Source organism: Doryrhamphus excisus, linkage group LG5 (assembly GCF_037039965.1).
Source record: "Doryrhamphus excisus strain RoL-2023G ecotype Guam linkage group LG5, RoL_Dexc_Guam_v1.1, whole genome shotgun sequence".
NCBI classification, from domain to species: Eukaryota; Metazoa; Chordata; class Actinopteri; order Syngnathiformes; family Syngnathidae; genus Doryrhamphus; species Doryrhamphus excisus.
Genome location: NC_136361.1, coordinates 19,593,726 through 19,615,140, shown reverse-complemented (window position 1 = coordinate 19,615,140; position 21,415 = coordinate 19,593,726). Strand labels below are relative to the sequence as shown.

The window sequence follows — 21,415 nt, the reverse complement described above, 5'->3', positions numbered from 1 at the left end:
TGAAAAAAATCACAAGTTTGTTTGGCTATTTTTACCAACTTTATTTCTACCAACTTTCTGAAATAAATTCATGTAAATGGCTATCCGTCTGCAGAAAGACGGTACTGAAATACAATTATTTTCTGACATAATCTATAGACCTTGAAAATTGTCAAAAGGGAAAAAAATGCATCCTTTATATATACGGTAATATATTATGCAATCATCATTTGCACTTGTAGATAAACTCACCAAATTTAGTTTCAACAACGTTGCTATTTTGTGCATTAATTTGTTTATTTTTTTCTTCTTTTTGCTTTTCAGGTATGGATATGGACGTAGACAAGAATCAGGGTCCAAGCCAGTACTCCAGCCAAGAGTTCTACATGGACTCAGATCTTTCTGAAGAGAACTACCAAGGATGGGTCTCTTGGGCTTGGTCCTTTGTTCCAGCCCTCGTAGGCTCAGAGGAGGGGGAAGAAGGTCCCTTTTTGCAGAGGGAGACTGGAGGAACCCCAAACAATCCCCAACAACACACACCTAAGGATCCCATGGTTTCCATTGGGTTCTACTGCACTAAGGCTTCTCTAACGTTTAAGGTAATAAACTTCTATAAGAATTCATTCATTAATTTTCTACCGCTTATCCTCACAAGGGTGGCGGGGGGTGCTGGAGCCTATCACAGCTGTTTTCGGGCGATAGGCGGGTCAAACAACCATTCACACTCACATTCATACCTATGGATAATTTGGAGTCGCCAATTAACCGAGCATGTTTTCGGAATGTGGGAGGGAACCGGAGTACCCGGAGAAAACTCATGCATGGAGAGAACATGCAAACTGCACACAGAGATGGCCGAGGGTGGAATTGAACTCGGGTCTCCTAGCTGCATGGCCTGCACGCTATCCACTCCTCCGCCGTGACATTTTAGCAGTGCACAATAATTATCAAGCTGATATACGGAATTATGATGTCACGCTGATAAATAAAAACAAGTTCTCAGTTGTGTCTTGAGAAGCAGGAGGTTAAAGTGTATTCCTAAAATTTTTGTGTTTACAATCAGTACACCTCCTTTCCCCTCTTCACTACGCTGTTTTTTTTTTTTTTTTGGGGGGGGGGGGTTAGTTGTTCTGTGCACCCCACCCCAAAATCTTGTCGGCATTTTTTGAGCGTGAGTCTCAAAGGGCAGCTTAGTCCCTATGAAGTTTCACTGTGTGCGGTATGGGCAAGGAAATGGACATTTCTAACTGGTGTCTCAGAAACATTATGGATGGATCCCAATCCTGAATCCTGTTGTTTTTGGCAATTCGTGTTACCCCTCAATTTCAGTCCCTAAAGTCATTTTCGTGCAGTTCTGAGTATGTGTTCAGCAAAGATGCAAGTTATGTTGCGTCTGTAATTATTCAGATATTTAAGTAACATCCTTTCTTAATATAACCTCCAGGAATTTCCAGGTTCGTCTCCACACGTGATTAAGTGCGAATTGGAGAGGGAGGCAGCGAGGGTGAGAGAATCCGCTCCATCAGTAGGGATAATAAGACACAGCTGCTTCTTGTTCTGCACCTGCTTCCTGTGTTAAAGTTGAATGGGTTGAGGCCTGCACAGTTCAGCTCTACACCCACAGTTGTTATATGGGCCAAACTCTGAAGCATCACGACTCTGTCTTGTTGCAACCAGCTAGTTTTGACCAGATGCTCCATCGCTCTTTCTGTCCTTGCTTCCGTCAGACCTTCACCCAGAGGAATAAATGCTCTACTGGACAGTCTCTCCTTTAGCTAAACAGTTTTCATGTTGGGATTTTTAGTGTTCTCATAGTCGTCAGAGGGATCAGGCACGCAATTTGACCACTGAACGTACCCGTACGCCTCGCCAAGCTCCATCCAGGCACACAAGCCTCAGTCCTGAACCCACTCCTCAAAACCTAGCCAGAAGTACCAGCACACACCGGCTTGTCTCGCATTGCTAAATTAAGCAAAATGATGAACATTTAGGTACAAGGCATCTTGCCATGGTTCACAGCTGAGACTAGGGATCTCGGACTCTTAAGAGGTTGGTGACCACTGGTTTAGGTTTTCTATTCCTGTTGTCACCATGATACAGTATTACAGTGACCATGTTTTATCTTTCCAATAGCTTTTTTAAAGAAAAATACTCCACTTAGCCTATTCACTTTTTAGGTAGTATTCTAGAATTGGACATTGATTTTTTCTTTGTCATTTTTCAGCATATAATGCTAAATGACAATAAAAAAGCGTGCAGCAAAAGTTCATTTTTTCTAAGAATTTCCTCGTAATTTGATGGATAGCTGTCTGAATATGTGATTCCCTTGATTTACTGCTGTCAAACTTGCTTTTTTGAGAGAAATGTGACATTTTGATGCAACACTTTTCGCTAATATTTCAGCTGACAGAGTCCCACGCAGAGACGAGCTACTACAGCCCTCAGAAAGTCAAGTCCAGAGAGGTCTTGTGCCTGGAACAAGAGGGAATCACAATTGAGGTAAGGCATTTGGATTTATTCTCACTTTTTACACGTCACGTTATTGTGTGGTCAGACATTGATTTTTTTCAATATCATAGTCCTCTTAGTGAGGTTTTGTGTTGGGCTAACATAAAGAAAATTAATGATGCCACTTAGTCTATGAGAGGTGAAATGTTTTCTAAGTACAATTGCAATGGGAACAAATGACCTGCATGTATAAGAACATTTTATTCAAAATCATTATTTTTTTTAAATCTTGAAATCTTTTGAAATGCAACGAGTGATGCATTTCAAGTTAAAAAAAACGCATATGAACCGCACATGCTTTTTTTGTTAAGTGGAGTTGGTTTCATGATGTATTGCAGCATTTGGTATTTGGTTTAACTTTTTTGTTCTGTTTTTTCGTAGGTGCTGATGATGGGAGAGCCCTTCTTTGACTGTCAGATTGGCTTTGTGGGCTGCCGGGCTCTCTGCCTGAAAGGCATCATGGGAGTACAGGATTTTGAAGAAAACACAAACCGCACAGAAGAGGTAAAGACAAGTGTAAAACTTCCTCTGGGCATTCCTCCAAATTTTCTGCAAAGTTGGAACCATAGAATCTATCCAAATGGTTAACTGAAGTAAGACACTAGAATTTGAGCTAACTACGACTATGGGTATTGTTGACTACTACTGCTCACTCTTTAGTTGAGAAGATTTGCCAATTGGTTCATTCTTGCAAAGCATCACAAGTATGTTATTAATTTGAGGATGCACAGCTCGAAATGACAAAATTAACAGCCATGCTAACGGAAGATCATGTCCCGTCCCTTTCTGGCTACTGCTTTATTATAATCCACAGTCTGCACAATGTCCTGCTCCGTCTTTCCCAATGTTAAATTTGCGTTCGTACTATCGCCAACAGATTTGTCAATCAATGTCAATAGTCGTTATTATTTATGAGTTCCGTTCTTGTCGAATCTTCTAGCTAATTACTCTAAGTGGGGTCACACAGTGGCTTAATGGTTAGCGTGTCGGCCACACAGTCAGGAGAGCTGGAAGGTTTAGGGTTTAAACTGTTTTCACCCTACATTAAAAAAAAAAAAATGCATGTGTCTTGATTGGCTGACAACCAGTCCAAGGTGTATCCCACCTAATATCGAATAAATATGAATAAATAATTCTTAACTCACATCATAGGACAATACAGTAATGGAACTGAACACAAGAATTAGAACATACTCGTTATAGTGCAATAGAAAAATAATTTCAGATATATCTGGACAGGGATATAGAGTAAAGATTGTTTTCTCAGTGGCTTACATCCATTCTGCCTTATCTCTGTGTTCTTACAGGATGCAGTGTTCTTCAGCTGCGGGGACACCCTAAGCAGCAAAGGAATGACCTACCTTACAAACTCTCTGTTTGACTACCGCAGTCCAGAGAACAATGGTGTCCGGGCTGAGTTCATCCTGGATACTGTTACTCACAAGGTCTCCAAATTTCATGACGTTCCCATCTTCAAAAGTAATACAACACTGAGTTGATTAATGTATTACTGAATTTAGCAGCAAAGCCGTGTTCCCAAGATTCAGTGCACTGTTTGTGTTCATTGTTGTTGTTCGTTGGTTAACGAGAAATCTTTGCAGATGTTTCAAGTAAGTTTGACAGGAAATATCTGATTTTTTAAATCCAAACAAACATACAGAATGCAAGAAAAAAAAGTTCCAGAGCGGACCATCCCAATAGGATGAAAGGAATCAGTCATATGAAAATGCTACACCTTTTAATTACCACTTTGCCATTATAATATTTGAACCACGCCAGTGATACATTGTAATTACACGAAGCTTTTTTACGAGGCAATGACAACTGTTACTATATTCAGAGGTACTAAGTACATATGTTTTTATACTCTTTTTAAGTTGTATTTCAGTAACCTCTCATCTAAACAAATCAGTATAATAATTATGTTTTAATTCACTTTAAAATCCGCACTCCTAAGTTTAGTCACCCAGCTGCTAGCTCCAATAGAGGAATTTTCCAGCTATTGAACTAGTTGGCTACCACACCAGAGATTATGCCTGACATGGCTAAGATCCCCTCATCTACCATCAGAGCTCGAGTGTTGACTTTGCTCACAAATGCTCATGACCATCAGTGAAGCGTTTGTTTGGACATCCATTCATCCATCTATTCAGGCTTGAAAGTCTCAAGAGTCAAAGGTTTTCGTGTTAATTCATTAGCGGTTTTGAAATCAGCCAATGGCTTTGATCCAAACGCATGCCAGAGCTATTAGCAGTCCCCTTATAAATATTACTTATTAACCTGCTTTTCTGATAAGACCCCATTGAAATCTCTGTTTGGAGAGCCCGAGCTTGTTGGTTAGGTTAAGCGTATGTGCCTCTGCTTTGGTGTGTTCTGGGTCTCTCCCTTCTTTCATACTCTTTAATTGTGTGGTTAATGATTTAACGGTGTGTAACTAATACACATACAGAAATATATTTTGGTTGCATCTTAACCTTTTTCTTTTGTGCTTGTTTCTTTTGAATTTGTAAATGATACATTTTAAGGTTAGCCCTTGCAGCGTCACCTTGGTTCAAGATGTCTATGGACCCAAATAGTCCAATTCCAGTCGGGTTATTTGCTCAAACGGAAATAATCTAACCTTTGTATACACCTCATTCCGAAAGAAAAGTGCCAATCCAAGTGAATATATAATCTGATTCACGGGAGTGGAATATTCCTTTCCCCAATCCGATTGAGGTATCTACCTGCTCAATCGGAAAGTTGTCACGGTGCGTTCTTTCAGCGCATGCTCAGCTGTAACGTAACACGCAGACGCGTCTCAGGTTTTGAAAATGGCGGCGAGCAGTCATCACTGGACTACAGCGGAAAGTTTGTTTTTGATACAAACTTTAAAAGAACTGAACGTTCAAGTTGCTGCTTTAAAAAAAGCGTAGCAACTGTCCCAACAACCGTGGTAATCACACTCTCGTCCGCCAACTTCGATGAATCACGTGATGTTGTTTACGTTTTACTGCGCATGCCCCATTGACTATTCCGTTTGATTATAGCGGAGCATGTAGTCAGGCGATTGGAATATTCCTTTTCATGTATACACTGTTTTCTGGTACGTCATTCGGAAAGAGGAAAATCTCCTCATGTAAACGTGGCTATTGTGAAAAAAATCGTGAAAGCAATGGTAATGGTTTTATTTCATTTGAACATGCATCAGATTACAATTGAATGCATCACATAATCAGTTCACAGTTCCACATGTCCAAAAGGAGTAGGAAGAAGCAAAACTTATTAAATCCTATCCCTCCATCTGGTACTTTGACAATCAGTAACTGTTACATTTGTTCACTTCCTGCTTTCCATAATATGGTTTAAGTTTTTTATTTATTTATTTTTGTTTAAAAAATTTACCTCGTACCGAATGTCTGATTCTGAGACAAATGCTGGATTTTTAGCAGCAAATTAGCAACAAATGAGTGTTTTGATAAAGCAAGCAGACATGGCTAAGTAGGCTACTTTGCCACATCATTCTTGGAAAGCGCAGTGGCCAGACATTGGTCGTCAGGTTTGCACACATTGCAGGATTAATTTTTGAGATACTCTCACAATCATAAAGGTATTGAGGCTGTCACTCGGCAATACAAAGTGTCAGATTCCTCAACAGATTAAGGTCCAGAGACTGGCAAAAAGTGCCACTCACAGATAATGTGCTGCTTCTCCAGCCACTCCTTTTTTTGCATTGACCATAAGTTTTGGTCATTGTCATGCTGCAAGACCCATCCCCAACCCGTCTCGAGTGTTTCTGCTGCTACTGTTTGACAGTAGGGGTGGTAATGTCGGGGTCATATTCGACCGCTCTCCGCCTCCAAACACGTGGAGTCAAGTTGCTGCCAAGGAGCTCAATTTTGGTTTAAGCTGACCACATCACATTCTCCCAAGCTTTCTTTGAATCATTCACGTGTTCACTGGCATACTTCCGATAGGCCGGTACATGTGCTTTCAGGATCTCAATCCATTACAGCAAAGTGTGTTACTAATGTTTTTCTTGGTAACTGCGGCCCCAGCTCCCTTGAACATTAACCAGCTCCTCCCATGTAATTCTGGGCTGATCCCTCACTTTTGTCAGGATTATCCTTAATCAACAAGGTGAGAGCTTGCATGGAGCTCCAGAGCAAGGGCGACTGACTTTTTTACCCTGCATGTCTTCCATTTGACAATTATTGAGTCAATAGTGGTTTCTTGCTGAAGGGATAGGGCTAATTTGTGTGCTCTATAGGCACATATTTGGTTTGTGGTCACCATAATTGTTGCTGCTCGGCAGGGAACAAAAAAAAGTACAGTAATTATTATGGACTGCTCATGGTTGTGTAAGTTGGGGAACTTACAAAATCAGCAGGAGGTAAAGTACCGTACTTTCTGGACTATAAGTCGCACAAGGCCAGAAATGCATAATTAGGTAGAAAAAAAAAACATACATAAGTCGCATTTTTTGCAGGTCATTTATTTTACAATCTACTTGACCAAAACAGACATTACGTCCTCTTGGAAGGCAAGTTCTAACATTAATAAAAGAATATCACCTCGTACTTCGGTACATGACAAAAAAAAAAAAAAACTATATTAGGAAAGCAGGAAGTGAACAAATGTAACAGTTACTAATTGTAAAAGTACCAGATGGAGGGGTAGGATTTAATAAGCTTTGCTTCTTCCTACTCCTTTTGGACATGTGGAACTGTGAACTGATTATGTGATGCACTCAATTCTAATTTGATGCATGTTCAAATTAAATAAAACCATTACCAATAGATAGGGTGTAAGATATGCTAACACAATGGTTATTCAGCTATGCAAAAATAAACATAAACAATAAAGGTGTACAGTTTTTATGTAACAAACAGTTTTTTCATTTATAAGTCGCTCTGGAGTATAAGTCGCAGGAACCGCCAACCTATGAAAAAAAGTACGGTAATTATTTTCCCTGCTATCATTAAAGGTTACCAGATGAGCTCTCAATAACCCTTTTTATCTTCGATTTAACCCCTCTTCGTCGAATCCATCATGACCCCAGTCACTGCAGTCTTGAAGGTTGCTTGTTTGTTCCCCCACCGCCATGTTTACCCAACTCCTCTTTTGTTTGACAGGAGACCTACACAGAGATAGCAGGCATGCAGCGCTTCGGTGCTTTTTACTTGGATTACCTCTACACAATGGAGAACAGCAGCGGCAAAGGTATTGTCTTCGTCATTCCTCCTCACAGAGCTTGTTTGCTCACCTTTCAAACCTTTCCACTTCTTCTCTGTCTTCCTTTATAGTTGTCATGTTCCCTTTTTGCTCCAGCTTGTCCTTCCTTTTTTCCTATCTGTGTTGTGCTTTCCCTCTCATTCTCTTTCTTTCGTCATCTTTCTTCTTCTCCCTTTCCCTCTTCTCTGTCAAACAAGAACCCCAGAGACTTGAATAAAGCGATTGTCTTGTTTGACTCGCAACCACCTGGTCCTTGACCCTTCCTGTCCTCTCTCTCACCCCAACTTACCTGGAGGGCAACTGTCAGAAGTGTTTAGTCTGCTGACACATATTTGAGTTTCTTTCTCCTTGATGCTTGTTGAAACACCGTTCCTCCCCGGTCTCTCTACCTGTAAGCCCTTGATAAAGTGGATAGGGTGCGATTGCCTAATTGGGCTTCATTCTTTATGACATTCAACCTACAGAATTGTTCTGTTGAACCTAATACTATGGGGTTGCTGGGGATTTACTCTCAGTGTGTGGTCTTTTTTTCTAGCCAATATGATGTATAATAATGAGAATAAGTCACATATATGATCAGATATATTTAGTCAACAAAAACACTTTTTAATACCATTTAAACACCATTTTAATAAGCTGAATTCAAATATCTACAGCTTGTGTTGTGGATTGAGTGGTACATGGTGGTGGTGGATTTATGGTCTAGACAACAAGCATGTGCATTTTATTGATGGCATTTTAATTTCAGAGCGATATCTTGACGCCATTCATGCATGGCCGTTACCTCATGTGGTAAAATGATAATGCATGGCCCCATGTTGCAAGTAAACATTTGTACAAATTTCCAGGAAGCCGAAAACATGGGCAACATTCTCACTGGACATGCCACCCGCTGACCATAGGATGCGTTGGATTGGCGTGTGTGCTATTTCGAGCAAATTGCGGTCGCACCAGATAATTGAATCTATTTTTAGCTAATTATTGTAGTTCATTGTGCAGTTTGTGGAGGCTTATGGCGCACTATTCGCCACCTTCTGTATGATTGGGTTGCTCACTTGCAAATATTATGGACACAACACTTTTTGACTGTCCAAACAGAGCAATTAAAACCTGTAGAAATTAGTAAAAATGTGAAATAAAATATGTCCAAAATGTATGTATTTTTGTCTTTAAAAAGCCTGTGGTGATAGTTTAATCAGAATGCATGAATAAATTGTAAACAAGCAAAAGCATTAGTAATATTTTTTGTTTCAATAGATCATTTTAGATGATTGAAAATCAGAAAAAAAACATTGATAATCTTGTCCTCAGCTGTCCAAGTTGTATGTTACAGTAGGATAAGTGTGGGATGGTTGCGGTTACTCCTGTCAAATGGAATGCTTCTCTTCTGTCAGTGTTTCCCTCCTTCCCGCACATAGACCTGATCCAGTGTCAACCAAACAAATTAGTCTCTATCGCCACAGGACTTACAGACTCTGAGTCAACTGAAACATTAGCCGACTCGGGTCACACTTACCACTGACTTCACATTCGAGTAACTCGTTTTAACCTTTGGAGACCTTTTTAGAAAGTCTAAATCCTTACTATATAGTCTGCTTTCCCATCATGTCACTGACTATTCAAAATGCAGTCATACGGTTGATTAGTTTAGTCCTAATTCTTCTAAATCGATCCGAGAAAGGGAATAAGTGGCTTTGCACGAATCTCCACCAGACAGTTTTTTTTTTTTTTTGCTTATACTTCTAACTTCTGAACTAAAAATGTTTTGTGCCGTAGTGGAATGTAATGAGAATAAAGAAAGTTTTGACCCTTTGTCCTCCTCTCTCTCTCTCTCTCTGCCATTCATCCACCCACTTCTTTTTTAATTTCTCCCTTTTTATTGCTGGGGACTTGCTGGAGTCTTTTAAGTGGAACTCTGGAACAGAGGCCTGCAAAGACCGAAGGGACAGCTGTGTGAGAGGGGTGGACATTTGTTATACTCATCATTGAAAAGTTTAGTGCTGTGTGTGCTGATTCTTTTTGGCTGGATCAAATCCTTGCCACTCAATATTGTCATTCGGTTTTCCCCTAACAGATGACTGGAGGCCATTTTACTTGATTAAGTGACATTTAAATATTTTTATTGCATTGATAGGAATGTTGGGAATACTGGGACAGAAGTAAGAATGGGCGGCTGGGTTCACATCGGTGCAATTTTAATAGTCTTATACTGTATATACAGTACACGATATAGACAAAACTTGTAGTATCTGGTATTACACTTACAGTACATAACATGAAAATAGAAGAAATGATGTTAAGTTGGTCCCCTTTTATGCGCTATAGGAGAAAAGTAAGTATTCATGAGTATTCGGAGGTCAGGACTCTGTGAGGTTCTTCCACACCAAAATCATCTAAATCTGCCTTTATTGACCTTGCTGTGTACAATGGCACAATTGGCACAATAACAGTATATGGCAGGGGTCCCCAACCATTTTTGCACCACGGACCAGTATGATTTTTTTTTTTTTTTTTTACTCACCTGCTGAATCAGTGCAAGGCCTGAGCTTGTTTCGTTGAGAGGAGATGGTCCCATCTAGGTGTGATGGGAGACAGTGAGTCGTGCGGCCCGGTAGCAAATGCGCCACGAACCGGCACCGGTCCCCGGCCCGACGGTTGGGGACCCCTGGTATATGGAACTAATCATCGGTGTATCTGTAAATGATGCTTAATGCATGTTTCTCATTGTAGATTTCCAGGACTTGTCTCCAGGGATTATGGAAGACGTAGTGCCTACTGTTCAAGAAACGTCTATCAAGAGACTCGTCGTGGGACCTTTAGATATCAAGTTGCACAGCAGCGCCGTGCATCGCATTATCAAAATGATCACTTGTGCCATGGACCATGAGTACGAGCCTTATTGTAAGCCACAGCAAGGTAAGAACTTGTTTACTCATCATTCATTCTCAACATCTTCACATTATTTCCTTGCACAACCCATCTTTCACCATGGAGTTGGACATGAAAGTCATGAGCTTCTGGACTGCATAAGGGAGGTTTAGTCAAACACCTCTATCGTCGTCATCCCTGCATAACTGTCTGTCATGACTTCATTCCTGAGATGCTTTGAAAGAATGAAATGGAATGTTTGTCCGTATGTAATATTTCAAGGAAAAACTCATTACAGTGAAATGTTAACCAGAATACCCCCATAACGATAAAAGATGACCACAAACTTTTTAGCTCAAGCGAAAACTCATGTTAACTTTCGTAGGTTTTACTACCATATTGACTAGAATACCTGTATAAGAATATAAAATGAACTTTTTTTTTTAATACACGTTCTTAGGAAAAATCCAAATACTTTCCATAGTAATATCATGTATCAATAATCATGTCTTAACTGCTGAAAAGTATTGATACCGCTCTTCCTCCTTGATCATCATTATCTTGAAATTAGCATCTTAGCTCCTCCTCTATTTGCAAAGGCTGAGCAAACATTATACACGCACACTGGGGCAGGGCACCCTCAGTATGCATGCCGCCACTCTCCAATTAAGTCCCGCCTTCCTCCACCCTGATTGGCCAGCATATCAGTCACTGTGTATATTCAATAGAATAGATAGCAATGATTATAGCAACAGCATTGTTTGATTTTGATATCTCTCATTTTGTCTACTTGACAGAAATGACAGAAGACGCTAATGAGTGAGGTTTTTAAATTGGCATGAAAAAGTATTATTAAAAGTTCTCCCTGCAAGTTTGTTTAGCAGGGAAAATTTCTGCTTGATCAAATATCATAAATATTAGTAATGTAATGGGCGTATCCCAAAGTATTAGGATTTGATATTTGGGTCATATTGACCAGCCCTAGTTTATGTTGTCATGTTTGGGGTCTCTCACATCTAATAAATCTGTTAAGATTTGAAAATGTGCACACAAGATTTGAATGGAAGCCTCAACAACCAAGTACAGAATTGTTGATGAATGGATTTTCCTTGGGTGTATGCCCCAATAGCACATAATCTGGTCTCTCCGAACCGAACGTTTGTAGGTCTCGCTCACATCCACACATTTTTACCATTACTTCTTACGATAGCCTATGCAGTAAATTATTGGTCCAAAGCAAACAAACATCCGTGTCATTAATTATTGTTAATGTCCACGCAGAAATGGCCGAGGAGAGTCGTTGTTCAGTGACTCCAGAAGAAATAGCAAGATTGGAAGAATTTATCCCCACCAGGCTCACTTGTCTCACACTGCTCCAAGTCTCTGTCACTGTCTCTATGGCTGAATTCAACTTTCTTCACACACTAATGCCTGTCATCTTTGGACGCAAGGTCAGTGCAAAACTATAGACACCACTTTTGCAATAAATCTGTCATTTGTGTTTTTTTTGTGCTTTTTTGCCATCTTCTTCGTCAAAAGGGTTGGCTCTGCAGAATAAGATAGCTGATTATTTGATTAAAGGTTTACTTCTTGACCTCTCAATAATTTTGGTAGGCTACCAAATTATCCATTAATAATCAAGTTTTGATGTCTGACCCAGAAAATATTGGAAGGACAGCTAAAATCGGCTCTGGCTACCCTCATTGCAGTAAAAAAATGATAAATGGATTAAAATTTTATATTTTGAAATCTGTAAAATTTTACTTAAAAATGTCAATGGAAAAACAAAAAAAACAACAATATATTTTATTGTGTTTCCCTACTCGACTGCATTACCCACCTCACTTCAGGAGTGTGATTGCACAGATGTGATCACGCTGCTTGCAAATTTAATACATAATCACTGTACTATTCATACTGTCATCAAATGGGTCTCAGCTGAGTTAGTGGGCCACTTAATCTAATCATTTCAAAAGCAAATATACTGTAATACGGATTCCTTTATCCTCTGGCGCATATTGTATATCTTGAGCTTTTTTACACAGCACCGTCACACTAGCACCACAACTTTCTAAGCAGTTTACATAAAATGATAAAATGTTATTTTAAGAATGTGAGATTCTATATCACACGCTTAATAATCAAAAGTAAATGGTTACACTAAGACAACTGAAGAAAACCATATACTACCAGTATTTGTTTGATTTTGTTTTTTCATTTCACATATATTTGAATCTCCTAGGCCCCACCAGGACCTGTCAACATGTCAGCCTTTCGGCCAGTGCGCCCCCTACCCTCGGCACAGTTCCAGGTTGAGCGGATGAATGTTGAACACTCTGTGCCCATGTATGCTCCAGAGTTGGTCAGCACAGTCAGTGCTCTCAGCCAACCTTCTGACAACCTCCTACATCACTGCTATGCACACTTTTACCTCAAGGTAAATATTACAATATGTTTGCATTTACAGCCGTCACTTGCTCCGTCGCGGTTTGTCACCATCATTGTTTCCTCGCTCTGAAAAAGTAAAAAAAAGAATAAATTTACAAACGATTGCTGTCATGGCTGGTGCAAGTCCTAAAGAACTTGACAGTATCACAGTTGTCCCTCGCTTTATCACGGTTCGAATATCGCTCCCCTCACTATAGTGCGGCCTTTCAAAAAGTTATTAATTTATAAATGAGCGCTGTTTAATGTCTGACTATAACCTATTTTTAGTCAAGTCTCCTACCAGTAGCTCCTAATGACTTTTCAAGTAGCCCTCCAAATACAGACAAAATTAGAACGTTTCGGCAGTAGTCTCGAAGTCCTTGGGTGCAGTAAATTCAAACACTGTTTTGGAAATCAAAGGAAATACGGCTGGACTAGGTGCAGATTCTGCAAGATCTAGAAAGCTTTCGGTGTGGGTTATTGTGTGTAGCTGCTTTTATAGGAGTTCAAAACCCAACACAAAGGGCCGAAAATGAGCATAATTGGCCCCCCTCAGAGAGGCTAACTGATCCTTGCAGTGATCCTGTAACCTGCGCAATGTGGGGTCAACAAAAAACAATAGGAGTGTAAAGGTGACAATAGGGGTCAAATCCACTATATTTGAGCAGTCAGCAGCACAAAACAATTTCAGGTTGACATAATGGTTTTCACACAACATGGGCCGTGTCTGTGGCCGCACTTTGTGAGCCTAAAAACCTTTTACTGACCTTGATGACCTTTTTCCACCTGGTCATAAAAATTTCAGCACAGCAAGCTTCCTGATGAGTACCAGTCCTGCTCTGCTCAGTCTCAGGGATTTAGACTGAATACATTGATGGGATGGTTAAGGGCGCTATTACTGTTGTGACCTTCCCCTGTGGAGTTTAGACGTAAATGTTCACAACAGTTACAATACTGTAATGACAATAATGACAGTGCCGTGGTGCTTGTAGTTTGCACTGCTGCTATATTAAAGGGGAATATGCTCATTTTTTAGCTCTTCGTATTGAGTTGTGGACTCCTATAGAGCAGCTACATGCGACAACCAGCACTGATAGCTCTGTACATCTTCCTGCATCGAATCCAGCTGTATTTATTGGATTAATGCTTCAGAGTGCTCTGGAGGACTTCCGGATAGCTGCCGAACTCGACTTAAAGTGTCCGCTTTTAAGATACAGCCAAATGTTTTGGATTGCATGCACTCAGTAAACGCAGACCTATGTATCTGGAGGTCCTCGGGATCGCTTGGGAGTGTGACCAATTACAGCAGAATGGGCGTACATAGGGAATGACTTAGGGGTCAATTAGGAGTCAATTAAACAGGCCGTTTGGCACCAAAGACGGCTGCTGTTTGCATAGCAAGCTACCGAGCTAACAAGTGCTAAATCAGGGGTCTCAAACTCAATTTATTTGGGGGCCACTGGAGTTCGGGTCTGGGTGACACTGGGCCGCATCAGGTTTTCCAAAAAAAAACAAAAAAAAATGCATTTATTAAAAACAAAAAATTTAAAAAAAGTTGCTTTAGTTCCAATTTTCGATAAGAAAAGCTCTGATAAAACATTCCACTGTTCTCAAATTTCTTACTTTTTATTTTTCTACACAAAATAAGATGAAAAATAAATAAAGAAATCAAGAATAAAGAAAATCAATCAATCAGTAATAAATAAATAAATATAATAATAATAAAACGGCAAATAATAAAAACTTAAGAAACCACATATAGTTTGTGGGTAGACAAATTATTTTTTTCAGATTAAAATTAACAAAGCATGATTAGAGCCCTGTAGACATGACAAAACACGACTATAGTCACATTTATACTTTTTTTATTTACAACATATTGCGCAACTGCAGGGTCTTGAGACACATGCTAACTCGCAAACTAGAGAGCTAGCAACCTAAACTGTAGCCTTCAAGTTATTTCCTTTAAACTTAAATAGCCAAAAACTTACCACTTCCGCACAGATAGGGAGGATAACTATTAACAGTTATTTAACCTTCAACATGAACATTAATCAAACGTAATAATTTTTTTCTGGGTACATGATACCATACAGCATCCATATCAAACTTGCGCGGGCATTAATATTAATATCAAGGCGGGGGCCTCAAACTAGTGTCCTGCGGGCCACATTTGGCCCGTGGGCCGCATGTTTGAGACCCCTGTGCTAAATGCTGAACTTAAAGTGTTTCAAGCGGAGTGGGGAAGAAGGACAAAGACGCCAAAAACGTAACCCCTGGCTCACACGTTCCCTTTTGTAGGCTCACACCAGCTCTGTCTGGAGCGGTTCTGTCTCCGACCGAATAGTATGTAGATGGTTAAATGAGCTAAATCATACATGATCTTTGTCTTCTTTACAGGTGTCTGGGTTTCAGGCCGGACTTACATGTCAAGATAGTACGGGGGGATTCCTTCCATTGATCCCAGTCATTCCCTCCTTTAGCACAGCACTTTATGGGAAGATGATCCAGATGCCTGCATACTGGTGAGTGCTAAGATTGAAAAAAGAAACAAAAAAAATCCTCATTGTACAGCAGGTGACTGTTACTTTCTGAATGGAAGGGTGAAAAGCATCTCAAGTTTCCTTTCTCCCATGACACAAGAACAACTTTAGGGAAAAGTTGTGTATTGCAGTTGTCTTCTCAATTTGGGTTGTGCAGGTAATATTGATGGATTATGAGAGTTGTAGGCTACTGCCCCTTGTTGGTTAGCAGCCCCATCCTCTTAGATGAACGGGTTAGAAGGGCATCTCACACCTTTTGGAGGTTGTACATGTTTAGACTGAAACACAGGAAAAACACTGGAAAAACTCAAAAAATGCAATTTTTGAGTTTTCTACTCACACCAGGCAGTTGAGTTGTATGGAGTTTTGACTTAAGAATCAATTCCTTTAATTTGCATTTAAAACTGTCAAAGGATCGCAGGTTCTCCTGACTTTTCTCCGGATAATTGTCGCATATGCATTTGTGAGCAGGTCACACAGGCAACTGGAAAACCCAGAGCAGAGTTCTATACGAGCAGGTCTACGTCAAGACTGTTTTACATCTTTGGTCTTGATATGGAAACGGATAGTTGTTTGATCTCAAAGCGTGCCTTTTCTTCCATGTCTACATCAAACAGTGGATGCAGATGTCAAATGGATGTTATTTTTTTGTTCGATATTTCTCTTTAAGAAAACCTCAAAGATCAATGCCCTGCTTAGAAATAACACTTGACATGCTACCCTTTGCATCTCTTTGACAAGTTGAGAAAGTACTATGTTATTCTTTCTAGTATGCATGCCTTTGACTGTCTGATTATTGGTGACATCATTCTTTTGTGCTATTTTAATAAATTGTACTTCGACTTTAATCATATTTTTGTTCACTTAATCATGTTTTCTCATGTACTCTGGTTTTAGTTGAAAGTACATTTCTAGGTTTTACAGCTGACACAGTTGAGTAGGATAAATGTGTACATGTTATTAGTGTGCAGTAACATTGACAGTAGTCCCAGCTTCTCACGCCACTGTGACACCCCCCCCCCCCCCCCCCCCAGTGGGCCCACCCCACTGTTAGAGAAGCACTGTTTTAAAGTTTTAATTTTTCTAAAAATTTTGTTTAGTTTGTTGTCTTTTTTTCATTTTGTCTGATGACATAAACCTTGCAATCAAAGTGTGAAATATGCAAATTTGGTATTTCAAGGGGTGGAAAGGAAAAGGCTGCATTTAACACAACAAACCTGATACGACACCTCAAAAATAAACAACCGACGCAATACAGCCGCAGGCGAGTCAGCCCACCCTGCAGGACATTTTGAAGAGGAGAGATAAAAAAAATGCCCCGCGACAGCAAAAAAGCAGCAGGGCGTCACAGTCAAGGTAGCACAAATGATAGCGATGAGTGACCTGCCATTTGCCTCATAAGAAGATACTCAGGCACTTTTATTTTCTTATTTGCTCACATTTACATTGTGGTGCTGTTTGTTTTTCTATTACATTTTTGTGGCTTTATAAATGTTATGTTATGGTCCCATAACACCAAAGATATTGCATTTCATCGGCCATTGATATTCTTATTGATTGACACTTTTTCATCCTATATCTTTCCACGTACTCATACAGTATGTGTATGCTTTTGGTACACATCTAAAGTTCCTTTGCGGTGTTTGAAGCTTCCGATTTCACCGGCTCTTGGTTTCAATTGTTCTAGCTGTTAAGCCCCTAATCCCAGATAAGTGCTATAAAAAATAGGAGAATGTTAACGGATGTTAGAAGGGGTGTTAGAAGTACCACCTGCATTGATATCCCCATGAGAACCTCTCACCTCACACTCACACCACGCAATATCCCGTTTTTGCAGAGCCACCTGAAAGCAGCAGCATATGGAGGCAGGCCAGGTCCGGGGGGCCAACAGCCCGGGTCTACCAACAAAACCCACACAGCAGCCGAGTGTGGCTGGTTGCATGGCAGGCTGTAATTCAGACCCACGTCAGCTTTTATGTGGCACTTTTAGCAGCCCCTATTTCTCGCTCAGCTATTTCGGAGGGGATCATTTCTTAGGCCATGTGGCATTACAGGTGCATGTTGTTTGGCCACAAAAAGCCCATTTGAACAGAGGCGAAAGTTGCTTTTCACTTTATCTAATTATTGTTATACCGCTATTACAGAGTATTTTTAAAATGTAGTTTTTATCACCACCTGAAGGGTTGCTTTATGCAAAGTTGAAAAGTCCATGACTACATCTGGACCAGTAGTCTAAACTCGACATTACCTTATGTGGTGATTTATGAGGGCTGCTTAAGGCATCAGATCCATGAGCCTTGTGGTGCGATTGTAATGCCTCATTATTCTCTCCATAGTTTGCCAAATTGAGCAGCTCCTGGTCTGTGTCTCCGCGCACACCAGGGGCATAAATACCACACAGAACTAATTCATGTTTAGCCAGTAAACTTTGAATAATAATGATAACGTATTAGAAAATAACATTTGTTTGATTATGAGGCTCAGGGCAAATGATATAGTTTGGCCTGTTAAGTGTAATGTTATAGAGGCTATCTGGTTGAACAATCAGTTCTTCTTGCATAGTATTAGCGTGATGTCATAGCCACCTCCAGCCAATGTTCATTCCAACAACCCACTACAGATTGCTTACCATTTTAAATGAGTGCTCTGTAGATAGGACTGATTTTTTGGCTTATTTCTTAAAAAAAAAAAAAAAGCGACCTCAAATTAATGCTCAAATCTTGTACTTGTGCTCAGCTTTATTTTGTCGACCTGAAAATACACAGTACTTGCAGCGAACATCAAGTATAGCCGAAGAAGGCAATGCAAATATTACTTTTGGTCATTCTCTGTTCTTAAAAAAACATGAACATGATTGAATATTTTTTTAGAAAGAAAACATTTCTCTCCATGATTAATCTCCTAACAAGTGGACTTTGTGTATTAACAGGTGTGTTGTAAAGACCTGCAATTGCATATGATGTCATATTTTTCCACTCCATACTGCAAAAGCACAGGAGTGCAAGGCTTTTGTAGGCAGCAATTTAAAACATCATATTTCAGGTGTTATACAGGCTATAAAGTATGTCGCCCAATTTCTGGTGTCAAGACGTTTTTATTTGGCCGGGTGTAGCAAGGAGGCGTGTGACATGGTAATGGCGTTATTCCAAGTCACATCTTGTTCTGACTGGAAACGCAATGTGTATCTATGCATGACCAAGAATTCAACCATGCTTACTGTAGTAATCTTCAAGTCGAAAAAAAGTGCACGTACCGTCTTCGTGTATCAACTGCTACCTCAAATCAATTACAATTGCTGTCATTAAAACTTGAATATAAATGTTAGATTAATTCTTATCTACTAATAATGAACCACATGTCCTCCACAGCTGGACGTGTTAGAGGCAGGAAGCTACACACACATATTGTACATTCTCATACACAGGCCTCCTGATATGTTTTCCTTTAACGACTGATGAACCACGTCATTGCCATTTTTTCGCCTTGCGGTCTGCAGCTGTCTGCACAACTTGATTAAAACATTTCTTTTAGTAATCCCTGTGTAATGAAGCTCTCTCCAGAGAATGTGTGTGTTGTGGGTTAGGAGTGCTCCAGATGGGTGTGTGTGTGTGTGTGAGAGGGAGAAGGAGTTTTAGGGAGAAACAAGGAGCCCTGTTTCATTCTACTGTTTCTTACTTCAGGCATTACAGGACAAATTAAAAAAACAAAACATTGGGAACACTATTGATACATAACTTTGAACAGTGCCCATAAATGTAGCCTGGGCATCACCATAATTTACTCTCTCGCAGCAAAGTATTTGTTGGATGTCATCAATGTCTTATGATAATGTTAATTTCATTTGACCACAATACTAATTTAACAGTCGGTAAGGTTAGGGACTACCTAACTTAGCATGCATATTTTCGGAATGTTTGGAAGAACATACAACTCCACACAGCGGTTTTCCAACAGATATACACTGCGAACCCACAGTCTACAACAGGGGTGGGCAAACTTTTTGACTTGCGGGCCGCATTGATTTACGGGGGGTGGGGCAGACTATATATTTTACACGTAACAGTCCACCTGGTATTATTGTATCTGTAAAATTGTCATGCAATCTGCCATTATTTATTATTTTATATTTATATTCAAATATTTAAAAAATAATAAAATATTATAATAATTACAATAAAATTAAAATAATAATTATTATATAATTATTATGTAAAATATGCAAATATAACAATATTATATATAATGAATATAATAATTTGCATTAATATAATAATTAGAATAATCATAATAGTTCTAATAATTATAATAATCGAATAATCTAATAATCTAATAATAATAATACTAATTATTATTATTATTATGTGCTTGTGTCCCTTTTTTCAGGAGCACTTTGTAAACAACAGACCATGTCAAAAAACGAAATTGATAAAACCATCAAAAGGTTGGCTCAGGCCATGATGCCAGGTTGTATGTTGAGTTTAAATGAAATACTTTGGAAAGATTGGGCGGGCCGTATTCAAACACTTGGCGGGCCGGATGTGGCCCTCGGGCCGTAGTTTGCCCACCCCTGGTCTACAACCATGCATTTTAGGCTAATTGGAGACTAAATTGTCCATTGGTGTGAATGTGAGTGTAAATGGTTGTTTGTGTATATGTGCTTTGTGATGGGCTGAGGACCAGTCCAGGGTGTACCCCACCTCTTGCCGAAAGAAAGCTGAGACCATAGTGAAGACAAGAGGTGTAGAAGATGGATAGAACCACCTAACCTGAAAAAGTAATAGCAAAGTAGATGTACTTTGAAGTAGCCTATTTCAAATTTGTATGCAAAATTTATTGAATGTGAAACTGAAAATGGTACAAAAAAATGGTCATTTTATGGACAAAGATATTCAGATTCTCAATAATCTTGGCTGATTGTCCTTGTCTTGCCGAATTTCCTCCATGACAGTGGTTATGTGGCACAAACCAGGTATAACATACATAGCAAAAATGTCAATGTGTGTGCAAACAGCTCAGTCGAAACCAAACTGCATACTTCATCAAAGTTTGTCCCACCATCTAGAGCAAGGGTGGGCAAACTACGGCCAGGGGGCCACATCCGGCCCACCAAGTGTTTAAATACGGCCCGCCCGTTCTTTCCAAAGTATTTAATTGAAACTTAACATACAACCTGGCATCATGGCTTGAGACAACCTTTTTGATGGTTTAGGTCGCTTTTTTTTTTTTTATCAATTTGGTTATTCGATGTGGTCTGCTGTTTACAAAGTGCTTCTGAAAAAAGCTACACAAGCACATATAGCAGATTGCATGACTCTTTTACAGATACAATAATTCCAGGTGGAATTATGTGTAAAATATATAGTCTGGTTCTCCGTCAATTTTGTTGAATCAATGCAGCCTGCAAGTCAAATAGTTTGCCCACCCCTGATCTAGAGGATAGGCCTGCGGGCCAAATCTGGCCCAAGCTGCACCTTTATCCGGCCCATGTAACTGTTTGGGAAAATATCGATCAAGATCAATAAAGGGTCATCTCATCTGAGTTTGGTGCAACGGATATTTATTGTTACAGAAGAAGAACAAGAGCAGATGCTTCCTGACTGTTTTCATTGGGGATTGTTTGCTTTTGTTAATTAAGGAAGGCTGTGACAGTGAATGATTGGTAGACATTTCAGATAACGTCACCGGCTCCTAGACAGTGGCTATCTATTTCAGCTATCTGACAAATATGTCAGTCAATTACTGATTATATTGTTGCTGCTGTAGACTTAAGTGGTTCAGGTATGCCAAATGGTGAGCAAAAGTAGCAAATTACAAAGCAAAACTGAACGGACTGATTGACTTTCGTGTTCACATTTTGAGTCTTTTGCTCCCTATCT

The 21,415-nt window shown here is 39.7% G+C and overlaps 1 protein-coding gene across 7 annotated transcripts in view; it reads left to right on the top strand.

Moving 5' to 3' along the window:
* Window positions 1-21,415, top strand: part of vps13b (vacuolar protein sorting 13 homolog B) — a 266,755-nt gene that overhangs the window by 17,075 nt on the left and 228,265 nt on the right. For all 7 annotated transcript variants that reach the window (XR_013627420.1, XR_009119933.2, XR_009119934.2 and 4 more), the window contains exons 8-16: window positions 304-578; window positions 2,383-2,478; window positions 2,869-2,991; window positions 3,795-3,932; window positions 7,602-7,689; window positions 10,432-10,617; window positions 11,851-12,020; window positions 12,812-13,006; window positions 15,397-15,521. Coding sequence is in view for 4 of the 7 variants with exons in the window: in XM_058053559.2 (XP_057909542.2) it covers window positions 304-578; window positions 2,383-2,478; window positions 2,869-2,991; window positions 3,795-3,932; window positions 7,602-7,689; window positions 10,432-10,617; window positions 11,851-12,020; window positions 12,812-13,006; window positions 15,397-15,521 (1,396 nt within the window). In the remaining 3 variants the exon portion in view is untranslated. The remainder of the gene's footprint in view (window positions 1-303; window positions 579-2,382; window positions 2,479-2,868; window positions 2,992-3,794; window positions 3,933-7,601; window positions 7,690-10,431; window positions 10,618-11,850; window positions 12,021-12,811; window positions 13,007-15,396; window positions 15,522-21,415) is intronic.